This window comes from Peromyscus californicus, unplaced genomic scaffold, assembly GCF_007827085.1.
Source record: "Peromyscus californicus insignis strain IS unplaced genomic scaffold, ASM782708v3 Scaffold_12__1_contigs__length_115047231, whole genome shotgun sequence".
In the NCBI taxonomy this organism is placed as follows: domain Eukaryota; kingdom Metazoa; phylum Chordata; class Mammalia; order Rodentia; family Cricetidae; genus Peromyscus; species Peromyscus californicus.
In genome coordinates, this window is record NW_026294413.1 from 92,917,895 (window position 1) to 92,933,759 (window position 15,865).

At 47.6% G+C, this 15,865-nt stretch overlaps 1 protein-coding gene and 1 long non-coding RNA gene across 4 annotated transcripts in view; one reads left to right on the forward strand and one right to left on the reverse strand.

The window, feature by feature from the left end:
- The window catches only part of Drgx (dorsal root ganglia homeobox), a 31,458-nt gene extending 21,116 nt beyond the window's left edge, over positions 1 to 10,342 (forward strand). For all 3 annotated transcript variants that reach the window (XM_052734359.1, XM_052734356.1, XM_052734358.1), the window contains exon 7: positions 8,089 to 10,342. In XM_052734359.1, the coding sequence (XP_052590319.1) occupies positions 8,089 to 8,354 (266 nt within the window). In that variant the 3' untranslated portion in view covers positions 8,355 to 10,342. The remainder of the gene's footprint in view (positions 1 to 8,088) is intronic.
- LOC128108038 (uncharacterized) lies at positions 10,107 to 13,954 on the reverse strand. The gene is made up of 4 exons (XR_008217284.1): positions 13,759 to 13,954; positions 12,682 to 12,825; positions 12,024 to 12,112; positions 10,107 to 10,195 (listed from the first exon to the last, which is right to left on the reverse strand). It is a non-coding gene; the product is annotated as an uncharacterized LOC128108038 (long non-coding RNA).
- Positions 13,955 to 15,865: the final 1,911 nt, after the last annotated feature.

Sequence of the window (15,865 nt, forward strand, 5' to 3'; positions counted from 1 at the left end):
AGCAACATCTGTCCCATTGTCTGCATGGGAGCAGACTGGAAAGCAGAGGCCACAAGAAGTACCAGACATGCTGTTGATGAGAGCAATACCTGGTTAGCTTAGAAAATACAATACAACACAAATGAAAGATGATACATAACCAGCAAACAGAACCAACCACTTTGTTTTGGTATTTGTGCAACTTTTCTTTTTTACCCTGTAACTTATTTATAAATTTAAATTTATTATTAAAATTAATAAATGTTATATTTCTAAAATTTTTTAAATGTTGTAAATTTATATATACCTGTGATACAAAATCAACATGTTATATATATTTGTAGATATTCTATATGCATGTTATTGAATTCCTGTAACAGAGTTCTACACTCACAGATTCAACCCCACAGAGAAAGAAATAGAAAATTGTCTCTATACTAGTATGCATAGACTTTTTTCTTGTTGGACAGTAAAGAATACAGCACAGTTATCTTCACAGCACTTACATTTTGTTAGGTATTTGTTACAAGCGGTTTAGCAATGATTTACAGTTTAGGGGAGGAGTGTGAGAAATGACAAACTTTTGTCACTTTATTTAAAAGGCTTGAGCATCCATGGGTTTTCGTATCCTCAGGGGGTCCTGGTACCAATCCCCCATAGATAGTGTGGACAGCTGTGTGTGCTCTTTTTTCTTTTTCCTTCCTTCCTTCCTTCCTTCCTTCCTTCCTTCCTTCCTTCCTTCCTTCCTTCAGTCTATTTATCATCTATGTATGTATGTATGTATGTATGTATCTATCTATCTATCTATCTATCTAACTATCTATCTATCTATCTATCTATCTATCATCTACCCATCACCTCTCAAGTTCTTTGAGATCCTACAGGGAGAATGCTTCCCTTGTGAACTAATCATTTTTCAAAGGCTCTGCTTCCCTGTGACATCACTGTGAGGATTAGGACTTCAATATACAGATTTTGGGGGCTCACATATATGTCAAAGCCGGATCACTCTGACTTCCTGTCCCTAAACCTGCTTTGAGCTTGGTATTTAGTTCTTGTCTTTCCCATGGCACTAGCCATTCTCCCGCAGTGCAAGTTCAACACAGCAGCAGTATGTTCTGGATACAATTTTGACTAGCAGACCACTCATGGTTCTCATTGCCGTGTGCCACACCAGAACATCGTCTTTTGTAGAGAATTTAATTTTTTGGCCCAATCACGATGATGGGTTTTGGTAAACTAAGAACAAAACAAGATGGAAAGAAGAAGGAAAAAAAAAAAGATTGAACGATAACTTCTCTAGCTAATCCCGTCTGGCTCCCCAGGTCTAGAAATCAGGAGCTTTGAACATTTGTTTATCTTACTTCTCAAAATTCTCATAACAGAATGAATATCCTGTTTCTGGGGCAGATGGAAAGTTTGGTGGAGGAATAAACATGGCCGAAAGAGTGCAGGAATTGTCCCCGTGGCAGGGTAGGGAAAGTACAGATGGGAATGTGGCTTCAGTGGAGCATCGTGATGCCCATCTCCTGCTCTCGGGGCCATCCTCTGGGATACTCAGAACAAGTCAGGCCGACTAGAGCAGAAAACTGGAGGAAGCTCTGAGCTGGGACTTTCAATTGCCCTCTACTTTGTTCAGGGTTTATGGAAGTTACAGTTTGAGGACTTAGCACCCTACTTTCTAGACTAGATCTCAGTGGTAACCTATGAAGTGGAAATGAATTAAGAAGCTTGAATGATGGAAGGTCTTGGAGTCATGATGGCTTTGTGGCTGAAAGGCATGCTGTTTTCATTCTCATCTTCTATATGGTATTGGTGAAACTGTGAAGGATTAAACACTTTCTTATAGAGTAGGCTGCATGCTGAATGTTTTTGCCTAACTATGGGCTAATGTAAGTGTTCTGGGCACATGAAGGTAGTCAGGCTGAGCTCAGATTGCGGGTGGGTTGGCTCTATTAGGTGCCTTTTCAATTTGTAGTATTTCCACCTGGCATTCGGTTCATTGGTGTGTGACCCCATCACAAACAGAGGAACATTTGTGGTCCTGCTTGGATCACTGGGCGAGGGTCATACTTCAAAAACTACCTTCTTCTAATTCACCAGGTGGAGAGACATCCTTTCTTGAGCTTCTGAACTCAATGATGACTTGATTTTGCGGTATGCATTTTCTTTTTTTTTTTCTTTTTTTTTTTTTGGTTTTTTTTGAGACAGGGTTTCTCTGTGTAGCTTTGCCCCTTTCCTGGATCTCACTCTGTATACCAGGCTGGCCTCGAACTCACAAAGATCCATCTGCCTCTGCCTCCTGAGTGCTGGGATTAAAGGTGTGCACCACTACCGCCCGGCAACTGTATGCATTTTCTAAATGTCTTTGTTACTTCTTTGATGCAGTAGAGAAGAATGCTGAGCCTCTCTTCTGGCCAACTTGATGTCACTGTCACTAATAGTGTGGCGTGGATTTCAAAGCTTCATACAACTTCATTTTGTGTGGCTTGCCAATCTCTGTTACGACAGTTTCAAGCCTCATTTCCTAATCTTTTTTTAAAAAATTATATATATATATGTGTGTGTGTGTGTATGTATGTGTGTGTGTGTGTGTGTGTGTGTGTACACATATGTGTACATGTTTGTCCATATGTGTGTGTGCTCACTTGTTCAAGAGGGAGTGGAAATCAAAAACTGTCTCTCTCCATAACTTTATCTTAGTTTTTGGCACAGGGTCTCTGACTGAACCTGGAGCTTCCCATTTCAGCTGGAAGTGAGGCCCTAGAATCTGCCTGTCTTTGGCCCCCAGCTTGGAAGGTACAGGACCACTGAACCAAGCTTTTCTGTGGGTTCTGGGGATCTGAATTCAGGTCCCTATGCTGACTCAGCAAGCATGTTACCCATGGGCTCCCTCCCTAGTCCTCAGATAATCTTTTGTGGGCTTTCCCAGGACTAGACAGCCCTAGGTTTCTATGTGTTTTGAGGTTTTTTTTTTTTAAGGCTGTTTATGTAATCTTGTCTCCTCTGTATTACCCACCAACATGTTTGCTTTCCCTGTTTGTGACAGCCCTCTAAACCAGACAGTTTTAGCCAGAAATGCATGTACAAGAACCCAGAAGCACTGGGAAAAGGCTTTGAATGGACTTTTCAGGGGCATTGAGTATTGGCCTGAATTTTCCCCACCGTAGCTCTTTGATAACCAACTACTCTGGAAACAGGGAGGATGAAGTTCACCACTGTTGTCTCAAGTTCTCAGGAGTGTTTTGGCCATGGAAGCTATTTGGGATGATGACTTGTGGAGACATCTGGTGGCCTGTCCTTATTTGCAAGATTACTGAGAAATCAAGAGTTAGATTTATAGGGATTCTATGTGGAAGTCATTGTTTTCTTTGTTTAAAAATGGCTGTGAGATTTAAGGGAGATGTTGGCTGATGGCAATTTAAATGAATATGTGTGTGTGTACCCAGCAATCTGGAGTGTCACCCCCTTTTCCTAGAGTGATGGCAAGAATCTGTTGATGGAGTACTAAAGGCATAGTATAGCCACCCGAGAGGAAGAAGATTTTGCCATCCTCATTCCTGTGGATTTTGCCTCTATTAAGGCAGCTTATAACATTATGGGGTCACAACAAGTTTCCCATAAAGTCACATTGACAACATACTCATGGACAAACCAGGATCACTTTGGACAATTAGATCATTGGGCACAGATCACGGATTCTACACTTCTCCCTGGTAAATCCCATCCTTACTCCATTGTCTTTGCTTGCTTTTGATGCTATCACATAGACAGTCTCTCTCCTGTCTGTCTCATACACATTTCCATCCTGGTTAGTTACATCTTCTATGCTTTTATTTGGGCCAGGGCAGGGAAGGACAAGGGAAAGGCCCTTTTTGATACCCACTGGACATCCTTCACTCTGCTGAGGCGTCACTCCTCAGCTTTCCTGGTTTGGGGTATAGGCATTTGTGAGTTCATTTAGACACCTTGACCATTGATGAATGCCTTAGGAACCCAGTGGTCAGTGTCCATCTGAGAATTGGTGCCCTGCTTCATGGTCTCATCTATAGGCATGTACCAGCTTGATGGAGGTTTACAACCCTGCAATGCTGCTTTAGACAAAGACCCACCAAGTCAGCAGGGTTGAGGGAATTAGCCAGTGGGTGTGAAGCTGCATGGCTGGGCCAATGTAGGGTGACCCCAGGGACTTTGGAAGTCCTCAGTCACTGTAGGAATTTGAAAAGTCTTAGCAGCCTCTTGTGGTCCTTATCTTCATGGACTACTAGTTGGACCCATCCTTTGAACCTGTCAGTTTTTTAAATTTATTTTTAGTTAGGGAAAAGTGCATTTAACTAATTTTATTATCTTAGCCACATTGAAAAAAGATTTATTTTAATTAATTTAATGATGTGTATATATGTATGTCTACAGGAGGGGTATATGTATTTGAGTGCTACACTCTTGGAGGCCAGAGGGTGTCAGGTCCTCTGGAGTTGGAATTCGAGGTGGTTGTTAGCCACCTGATGTGGGTTCTGGGAACTGAACTTGGGTCCTCTGCAAGAACATTTTGTGCTTTTAACTGCTGAGCCCGATCTCCAACCCCTTCACCACTTTTAAGTGCACATTTCAATGTCATTAAATATGCAACCATCCCTGGATGTGCCGAGTGCCACATTCCTCAATTCAACCACCTACTGGTAGAAATTTGGATCTATGCAGACCCAGGCAGACACATTTTTCTTGTGATTGTTGCCTAAACGATACGGTATGACGGCTACTTGCCCAATGCTTGTATCATTCAGAGATGAGAGGAAGTGTGTGTGAGGGTGCTCATGGGTTCTGTGCAAACACTGCCACTTTCTTACAAGGGACCAAGGCATCCTTGGGTTTTGGTGTTGCAGGTAGTCCTACATGAATGCCGAGGGATGACTGTTTACTTCGTGAGATCTTTGAAGTCTTTTCCTCTCAGAAAACTAGAGCTGTGTTAATTAGACGGCAGCCCCTTGTCCCTGCGTGCCCCAGCCCCAGAGCTAGCATTCTACTTTCTGTCCCCATAGATCTGTCTATTGTCCTTAGTACGCCCTGTGACTGGAATCCTGGAGCACAGTCTTCCTAATGGCTAATTTCACTCATCGAGTCCTTGGGGTCCCTTCTTGTTGTGACATGGGTCAGTGTCTCCTTCCAAAGAAGAACGTCACTCCATAGTGTGAAGCACTTACAGTTTTTAATCATAGGGTCCCCTAGAGCCTTTGACTTCATTTGGTCCTCAGTTTCCCTATCTGTCTAGGGTGGGGGTGGGATGAGAACCGGGCCATACTGTGGGATGGTCTGTATGTCAAATGTGTTGCTGATTGGTCAATAAATAAATCACTGATTGGCCATTGGCTAGGCAGGAAGTATAGGTGGGACAAGGAGGAGAATAGAGCTGGGAAGTGGAAGGCTGAGAGGGGACACTGCCAGCCGCCATCAGGACAAGGAAGATGTAAAGTACCGGTAAGCCACAAGCCACGTGGCAAGGTATAGATTAATAGAAATGGATTAATTTAAGCTGTAAGAACAGTTAGCAAGAAGCCTGCCACGGCCATACAGTTTGTAACCAATATAAGTCTCTGTGTTTACTTGATCGGGTTTGAGCGGCTTGGGACTGGCGGGTGAGAGATTTGCCCTGACTGTGGGCCAGGCAGGAAAACTCCAGCTACAGGGCCACAAACTGGGTTCTGAATTATTTTTATTCACCTCTAAATCTGGGGCCTGAGGGCCAGGACTGAAGTTATTGGAGGCTGTTGAGGCCATTGTTGGTGTCACCTAGGGCATGCGGACTATGGCCTCAGGAGAAGCTTTGTCACTTCTGTATTCTACAGAAGGTAATTGTCACCTGAGTCACAGAGCATCTAACTCACATGACACGCTGGAGCAAGTCCTATTCTGTGGCAAAACTAGCCTTCCTTAAGTAGTTCAAAACAGTGGCTGCTTAGGGCTGAGCCTGTTAATCCTGAAGCTATGGCCTCTTCCAGGTCCCCAGCCTACTCTCTGGGACTTTCAGCTTGTGTGTGGCCTTGGGCTCCCTGCCACCTGGCCTCCTCTCAGAAAGCTGGGTCATCTCCAGTCTTCTCTCTTTTTACTATTCATTAACAAAGAAGGTTTCTAGGTTTAAATGAAGTTTGTGATCTTTATAGAAAAGTGTAACATTCCAAACTGAGAAAACCACAAATTCTTTGCTATTCCTTTCCCCAAAACGACCACAATTCTTAATATTTTGGTCTCTTCACACCTTCTTAGACAGGTGCCGTTGGGAAGGGGACTTGGAGGGGAGAAGGCCTCCTAGGGGAGGTCCCCAGATCATGGCGCCAGCACAGACATCCCTCCCAGCAAAAACTGAGTTTCTGCAATGACATCTCACTATGACGTGTGTCAGCATACCACTTTGTGTGAAGCCCCTGGGAATAGAGAACAGGCAGGGCTCAGAGCTTGATCAAATGCACCTCAGGTTAGATGCCAGCCAGGTGGTCAGGGTTTGGAAAACAGCTCTCAGAATTCCCTTGTGTACCTTAGTGGTACGTCTCCCCCTCATTGTAGTAACTGCAACCTGTGTATAGATAGCAGGTCCTCATTTAAAAACCAAGGCGCCAGAAGTGGCGGCCCCCACCTCCATAAGGCACGGAGACTCTGACTTTTTATTTGGAGAGATCGAGGAGGAATACTCACCCCTCTCAGGGCCATACTGGTGATGAGAGGTGATGGAGAACAGGGCCAAGGGGATCTTCTTGTTGCTTTTGAGCAGGATGGGCAAAGAAGGGCAAAGTCCTTGAATATACTGAAGAGGAGGAGGGTTGCCCAGCCCTGGCACTGAGAGACAAAGCTTGTCCCTGGGAAAGAAGGGTGGAGGCCTTCCAGATGCCTACTCCTGAGGTCACCCCCAGAGGCTGGTCTCTGTGAGACACAGGCCTTCATGGCTTTGAAGGCTAAGTGGGCACTGGCATTTGGATTGTTGCTCTGAGGTGGCCTGAAGAGGATATTTCAAGCCATGCTCAGAGAGTAGAAAATCAGCCATAAGCACTCATGGGCATGTCCGAGATGGCAGGGGAATCGGATACAGGGGACTCTAGTCTTTCCATGGTTCTCAGCTCTGGCTTGGGCCCCTTCAGGGATTCCAGTATAGTATGTCTCATCTTTGCCAGCCAATAGGCCTCAAATGAGGAAGAATAATAACCCATGGCATGGGTTTGTGCTAAATGTGTTTCCAACAACTACTTCAGAGCCCCAGACCTCAGTCCTTTCAGCCCTGGGGCCATAAGCAACAGCCAACAGGTCTTTTCATCAAATGGCCAGATCCAAATGACTTAGTAAGCAGTATGTCTTCTCAGCACCTTTGCAGGCATTTGGGAAAGAATTCTTATAACTGGAAAGATAATCAGTTTAGGCCGCTGACACCTGTAATGAGCTGGTGCACATGGTGAGCCTTGTTCAGCTTCTCTAACATTGCAGGCAGACCGCACCACCATTTCCATTTTATATCCCATGTGGTCCCCCCCACCCCCCCACCCCCCGTAGTCCCTGCAAAGTCATGCTTCACAAAGATTTGACCTTCTTGGTTGGGATGTGTTCTGGTCTCACATGGATGCTGTGGGTGGTTTCGAGCTGGCAGCTGGCACAGTGGCTGGGTACCCAGCAAAGCCTCACACTGAGCTGTCATGGGTGACTTGGCACACAGTTTGGGAGTGTGGGATGACTTTATCAGACCCTCATAACAATCTTGGGAGATATATACATACATATATATATATATATATGTATGTATGTATGTATGTATGTATGTATGTATGTATGTATTTCCACCTCACCAAAGTAGAAGCTAAGGTTCAGAGAAGCCAATGTTGGATTAAGACAACACAGATGGTTCGTGAGAGTGAGGACCAAGGCTGACCAGGTCTCCTGATGCTCTGATAGTCCTTTGGACTACCAACTGGATGCCTACAGCCATGCATCCTTGGGGACGTGGGGTTTTGTCCTCAGTCTAGTATCTGGAACCAAAAGGAGTTACTGTCCCTCTTTTGGGGCCCAGCCCCTCCCCAGCCCTAAGAAACAGGGTGTGGACACTGATGGAGTCTATTGTTTTCCTTCCTCTAGGAGGCCCACTGTGCTCTTGCTGTGTCCCAGACCCCATGGGGCTCTCCTTCCTCCCCACTTATGGCTGCCAGAGTAACCGCACGGCCAGCGTGGCGGCCCTGCGCATGAAGGCCCGTGAGCATTCAGAAGCCGTTCTGCAGTCAGCCAATCTCCTGCCGTCCACCAGCAGCAGCCCCAGCCCCGCCTCCAAGCAGGCACCTCCAGAAGGCAGCCAGGACAAGACCTCCCCAACCAAGGAACAGAGTGAGGGAGAGAAGAGTGTATGAGGGTCCGGAGTACCCAGCCTGGAGCCCTGCCCACCCCCTGCTTCTCTCAGCCTCAGCCCTGCAACTCTCCGAACCACAAGGAGTAGCCACCTCCTCATGGATCTGGCAGGGAAAGAGAGGCCTACAGCCATTTGACACCCGGAGAGTCACTCCAGAATTCTGCTGGTGGGCTGTGTTGTTGTGGCTTTTCTTGGTGACAGTTCCCAATGGCACCCAGTGGCTCGGGAAACCGCTCTGTGGGGAGGCCCTTGGGTTGTTTGTTTGTTTGTTTGTTTTCCAGGCCAAGCAGCATTGGAACAAAGCGAATTTGTTCACCTCAGCCCTCTTCTAGAGCTATCTGGGGAGGTCTTGTCAACTCCGAGGACTGTGGCATGGATCACCTCTGAAAGACCCCAAGAAGTGACATCTCAACAGGAAAGGAGACAGTCACTCTCATATTGTTCCAGAACCACAGAACTGGTAGATACCAGTTCTCACTCCTCTCAGCCAAGACTGGCAACAACCCCCTTTCTCTTGTTTGAAGGTCTTAGCTGAGGTTTTGGGTAGGAAGTAACAGGATGTGGGGTGACTGCACAGTGGTCCTAACCCTGGCAGAGCTCCCCGGACACATCTGGCTGGTCCCAGTCACACAGCCTGTCGGTTCTGTGACCCGGGGGCTGCTATCTCGATACTGCGGGTGTGGGGCAAGTGTGGGTCCCCTGCAATTCGAGCGTCCACCTGCAGGCCCTGTGTCTCTTCCGAAGAATGGTAAAGAATGCTGGGAAGGTCACCAACCAGAAAGGAGCTTTGTGGCCTGTGAAAGGTCAAGAGCCCCTAAAGAGGGCAGAGAGCCCCAGGAAGTCTCCTGAAATACGCACGCACAAGTCAACTGCCCTTCTTCACGTGGAGGGGGGTCTGCAGGGGCCGATGAGACAGGACTGGCCGATGTGCCAACGTGCAGACAGGGAACCCAAGAAGATGACTCCTTATGGTAGAAGAGAATGGATCCCAAAGGGCCACACTGCATAGAGATTTCTGCCTCAGACTGGTGTGGCTGTGTTCTTTCGCGTGGGTGGTGACCCGGAAGAGATCAGAGGGAGAGGTGCAATAGTGTGAGCCCCGCCCCCTCCCGTCCTGGGAAGGGTGGTGGTCCACGGGTGGCGGCAGCTCTGGCTGATGATGTGTTCATGCAAAGAGCTGCTGCTTTCGTGAAGGCTGTTTTCATTTCAGTTCTGATCGTCGAAAGGCCCTCTGCCTCCCTCTTGACTTTTCAGGAGCCCCTATCCCTGTAGTCCTCCCAAGTGTACTGTGCCTCACGATTACCGCATCGAACGCATTTGATAGAACACACTGTCTCCTTTAAAAAAAAAAAAAAGAAAAAGAAAAAGAAAAAAAAAAAAAGCCAGATCCTTGTTCCTGCTGTATTTTGCTTGTTGAGTACAAAGATGAAGTGATTCGCCAAAAAGCGGCCAAGTTGCTTCCATTTGCCTGTAATTACGAAGGTTTGGTTGAGCAGTGTATGCTCCAGCCCTTATGCGCACTAACTCTTCAATCTAATTGTTTGATTAAACTCGTATTTCCTCCAGAAAGGTACATAAATAAGTGAACTGTTGGGCAAATTAAGAATACTTAACAGCATTGCATCCGAAAAGTAGTTATGCTGATTAAATTTTGTGTCCTTGAGGACTTTCAGGAAATTACTTTTGATCGTCAATAACACAATTAAGTAAACTACACACACATTAGCATGAATAATTGATAAGAAATTATGTATTACCACGAAGCACTGATTTAATAATTCATGACGCGACACTCCAGTGACTGTGCAAAACTGGATAACATTGAAAAGTCTGCCTGACGTTCTGGAAAGAAAGGAAAAATAAGTGAGCGCCAAACCTCTGCAGAGATATCTGAGCACTTAGTTTTGCTGTACAAAGGGGAAAGGTAACCGATGCATGATACTGTTTCTGTTCGTTTAAACACCTGAATAAATTTAGACTTTAAAGACCTCCCTAGACTTCTCTTTCTCTTCCTAGTCCCTGGCCCCTAAGCTTCCGGGCTGGGTGGAGTCTGTGCTCTCTAATACTCCATTTTGGCCAGCGTGCAAATGGAAATGTTCTTGAAGCTTGCAGGAGGAGGACTTGGAAGCCTCAGGCACAAGAACCTCTTAGCAGATGCTGGGGCAGGTTGGAGGCCCCTGTGCAATCCAGAGTTCTCCCTCAGGTCTTCAGGACTCAGGCCACCTGCCCCACCTTGTCCTAATCAGGGCCATCACTGGTGAAGTGCTCTTTGGGGCAGTTATAGATGGAGCCCCTGTGGGCTGCCCTGTCTGCAGAAGTTCATAATGTGACTATAAAAAGACATCCAGTTTTGGTCTGGAAAGGAGGTTCAGGCCCTAGGGATTGATTGATGATTGATTAATAACTATTATTAATTTATTAGTTGAAACATTCCAAAGAGCATATCTTAATGCAGGGCGGGTTATGGTAATAGGGCTTAGAAGCCACCGCAGCCATGACATGGGCAGTGGCCAGCCTTGGTCAGGGTGGTGTTCTGGGCAGAGGAGTGATAGCTGGGCCACGGGGTATCACAGTGGGTGACCTGGGTACAAGGCACTGGGCCATTGCCAGGGGGCTTCCTCCCTTTGTCAGTTTGCATTTTATTTAGGACTATCTAGTGCAGGGGTCTCTCAGGTGGGTAGCAAGAGCTTTGTTAGACACCACTGTCCCATTGGTTGGGAACACAACAGGGGTTAATGCATTACACCAATACAATCCACCCATGAGGTAAGTACTGCTCCTGCTCCAGTACAACCCTATCTGAAAATCCAAAGTCCAAAATGTTCCAAAACCCAAAAGCTCTTGAGTGCTGATATTACAGAAGTGGAAAATTCCATTCCACACTTCGTACCCAAAATCATTGAAACAACTATGTATGGTCTATGTAAAGTGTTTATGAAACACCAAACCTCATTCGGGTCTTTTCCCCAAAGCATCTCTTTATATTTATGAAAAAAAATTCTAATATCTGAAAACGTCTCAAATCTCAAACACTTCTGGCCACAAGCATCTGAGACATTCCTATACCCATTTAATGGATATAAAAACTGAGGGCAGGAAGATTGGATAGCGTCCCTAGAGTGACACTGCCTGGTGAGGTTCAGTGGAGGAACGGGCTCACTGCTGAGCACACAGCAGTGTTTAATGGCCCTGCTCCTATCATTAGGGCACAGGTGGCCTCTGAGAGCAGGTGAGTGGCAGAAGTCTGACAGATGGCAAGTGGGGCCGCTTTGTTGCTTTGCTTGCTGTCTATGGACTCTGGCCTGAAGGCTTGTGGGAAGGGAGGAGGCCTCCCTGGGTTCAGCCTAGCAGAGCCGAGGCCAGCCTGTTCCCTCTTGGTTTGCCTCTGGGCCAGAACACTAGCCGCCTGGTGTGTGCAAGTCTGTTTGGGGACAGACCCAGCAGGGATTCCCAGCCGCGATGGGATGAGAGCTCCTGGGCACCTTAGATGGTTTTTCTAGGGTGTTTACCACCAATCAGGCTGGGACTCAACCAATGCACACGATGAAACTTTCTGGCTTCATTAGAAAAAGTAAAACTTTTGCCAGTTCAGAGTCTTGCCCAAGGTGCACATTTGACATGTTTGAAATCCCAGCTCCTTTGGCTGTGTGGTTCTGACAAGTCATCTCACCTCTCTGTGCTGTAGCTCTTCTGTAACCATGGCAACAGGCTCTTGCGGTTATTTTGAAGGCGATGATTGGATCCATTTCTGAATGGTGCCTGGTGCAGAGAAAGCAAAGCGTGAAGGCTGGTTCTCTTGCCACCATGTCTCGTAGGTAGCAGGGTCTGGAAATTGTTTCTTAGTTGGAAACCTCATGTCCTCAAGAAGGAAAGGGGGGGGGGAAAGGGGATGAAGGAGCTCACCAGACCCCTTTTCCAGCAAAATTCATGGAAGAGCAGGGCTTCCAGCCAGAAAGAGGCATATGCTCAGGCTTGCACTTGACCCTCAGCACTGAGACAGGTGGAAGCAGGGTTCTGGGAGGATTGAGGATGCCCTGGTACAGGTTCTTGACCCTCAGCACTGAGACAGGTGGAAGCAGGGTTCTGGGAGGATTGAGGACGCCCTGGTACAGGTTCTTAGTTTCGTGCTAAGTTGAAACTTAAATCAAAAGGATACCAGGTCACTTCCTACGTCTCAGATTCATCGTGGATTTCAGGGGGGCAGGTATCAAGAACCAGGCAGTTGTTGGGGGTCTCCCTATTTCTTTCTGTGGCTCTCTGCAGAGAAGCCTCTGATATCTGCCCTGGGCCGCACAGACCCTGTTTCACGCCCCCTCTGTCTCATTCACCTGGACATTGATTGGTTCATGGTAGTTGTGGGGCTTCATCTGGACCGCTTGGGTAGTGGAACTGATCAGTCCAGCCAGGGCCCAGCAGATACTCCTGGTCCAGCGGAGTGTGGCCAATCAGGGCTGCCCAGGTTTCACCCAGTCCTAGATAGAGACAAGGAGTGTGCCTCTTAGGGCAGGCTGCGTTAGAGGCAGGGAAGGATAGATGTGGTGGAAAGAACCACCATAAGGATGATACGTTCCTTAAAGAGAGATTTGAGAGATTCATTCATAAAATGGCCATTGAGGGCTCCAAGTGAAGCTCAGAGTACTTGCCTTGTGGTCACAACGCCCTGGGTGGGATTCCCAGGACCACATAAAAGTAGTCGTGGTGATGCTTGCCTGTCCTGGCTCTCAAGAAGCGCTAGCAAAGGATCAGGGCTTCAGGTTGTCCTCTACTACACAACACGTTCAAGGCCAGCCTGGGCTGCTTGACCCACCTCCACTTAAAAGAGAAAGGCAGCAAAGCCCCAACCCAGGCTCCACTCCAGGACCCAGGAAATCCACTTCCTCGTAATTCAGCACTTGATATTTTCATAGCAGGGCTCGGCCACGGCTTCAGATCCACACAGAAGCACGAAATGTGTAACGTGCCTGCCCAAATCCAGGAGGCTCAAGGACTCTGTGGCCACACAGCACCTAACAGCCCCCACCTGCCTCCAGATGGCCCTTCCAGTGACAACGAAGCTCTTGCCTGGGAGAGAAGAGAACCACCAACAGCTGTTCAACATAAATGATGTGTGACATACCGGCCTGCATTTTCTCTGTCCTGACCATGGCCCCATTCTCCCTTCCAGTATGAGCTGTTCTCCCTCCAGAACCAGGCCCAGCAGCTCATTCCATCTTTTTGATTCAGAGAAATGGCCCTTGCTCTAGCCCTAGCCCGGGACTCCCCTACAGGAGTCCCCATATACATTAGCATCTCTACAGGACTGGCCTCCTGGGGCTGGGGAAACAGGACAGGTCTGGGAATCTGAGGTTTGACCTGACTACCTGTGTGACCTTGGGCAACTCAACTTCCCTGCTCCTCTCCAATACCTGTGGAGTGACCGTTACAACCCTCATTTCCAGCACACACGGTTGTTGTGAGGAGCCAAGGAGATGCAGAAGGTGCGGGCAGCTTCGGAACGGGTCTCAGGAGGACAAGGTCATTGGCACAGCTTACTGCAGCGTCTGGAGCTGCCTCCCGCGGCTTCAGTGGGGCCTGGTGAGATGCAGCCAGCCTAGGACTGGGGAGGAGCCAGAGGCAGGAAGTGAACGGCCCGGACTGTCCCCCGGGCTTTGCCTGCCTTGAGCTCCCCTCCTCCCCCAAGGTCGGGAGGGGCAGGGAGAGGGGCTAAGTGATCCTGTAATGGCCGCATCTGTCAGCAAGGGCCAAATGGTTTTTCCAGGAGTCGTCAGTGAGCTAATGACTCTGCAGAGGGAGAGAGAGCGGGTGATCGCTTCTCCTAAGTGGAGCACTTTCTCTACAAGAACGTTAGAGCAGCGTGGCCGCAGGCTGCCGGGGCTTGGGAACAGCTGCTCTGCCCACAGCCTCGAATTAGCTCCCTGCTCCTATCGGCCTGTCTCACACCTGCGGCCCGAGGCCAGCCTGCAGGTGGCAGTCCAGGTGGCGAACAGGGGGTGATCAGAAGCACAGCAGGGATGACCCGAGCTCTCCCCAGGAAACAAGGATTCCACATCATCCCTTGACTGTGTGTCTTCCGACCAGTCCCTTGACCTCTCCAAGCCTCAGTTTTCCCATCTGTGAGATGGACTCACAGAGTGTTCTCCTGGAATGTGTCTGGAGCTGTGCTGACTCTGTCGTGGAAACAGTGCGCCAATATGCTATGCAGTGGTTTCTGTCACCGAGGGTTACAAAAAACGGCTACTTTTCCAAGGATTGAATACACTAAAACAAAACAAAAACATCTTTATTTATTTCATAGTTTTTTTCAACTTTAATTTTATTTTGTGTATGAATGCAGAGGACAATTGGCAGGAGTTCCAGGGATTGAACTCGAGTCCTCAGGCTTGCCAGCATATGCCTTTACCTGCTGAGCTATCTCACTGGCCCAGTATTTTGGGTTAGCATATGAAGAAACTGGTTTCATTATGGCATTTCCGTTTGTATGCAGCACTATCCTTTTCCTTAATTATCCTGCTCCTCCTGTCCTCCTCTATGCCCCTCCCCCAGTCTACTGGTTCCCCCACTTTTCCAGAGGAGTAACTCCTCTGCTTTCTTCTCACATGCTGTGTATTCCATTCCCCTCTCACTTTCTCATTCCCTTAAGAATGCTGCCTCTCAGGCTGGGCAGTGGTGGCGCACGCCTTTAATCCCAGCACTCAGGGGGCAGAGATGGGCAGATCTCTGTGAGTTCGAGGCCAGCCTGGTCTACAGAGCGAGATCCAGGACAGCCAGGACTGTTACACAGAGAAACCCTGTCTCGAAAAAAAAAAATTGCTGCCTCTTTTCACACGATCCCCCTTTCCAGCTTTAGGACCTACACACATAAATATACAAACACGCATAATTTAAAATCTAAGTTCTGTATATAAGAGACAATGTGCTATTTGTCTTTCTGAGTCTGACTTACGTAACGATTTCCAGTTACATCTATTTTCCTGCAAATGTCATGATTTCCTTTTTCTTTCTAAAATTACTTTTTAGGTTAGCATACAAGTAATGGATGTCATCAGGCACCTTCACACACAGGTCATTAGACTTTGTTTTCATTCCTTCTCACCCTGCCCTCATGGCCCTTCTCCATGCACTGTCTCCCCTCCAGCTGGCTCCTTCTTCCTGCACCTCTGTTCTCCTTCCTTTTCTTGTTCTTCCTCCTCCTCCTCCTCCTCCTCCTCTTCTTCCCATTTCTGTTCTCCTGATACGTGTATTCTCACCACCCTTAAGACCTCTTCCTCCCTTCTCATAATTCCCTTTCTAGTTTAATACTCTGCACACTCACTCACACCCGCTCACTCAACCACACACACACACACACACACACACACACACACACACACACACACACACTTTTGCTTTTATTTTATTTTTAATTATGAGTATATGTGTAGATAATGTGCATGCAGGTATTCTCAGAAGTCAGCGGCATCAGATCCCCTGGCACTGGAATTATAAGCAGTTGTGAGCTGCCCAGTGTGGGTG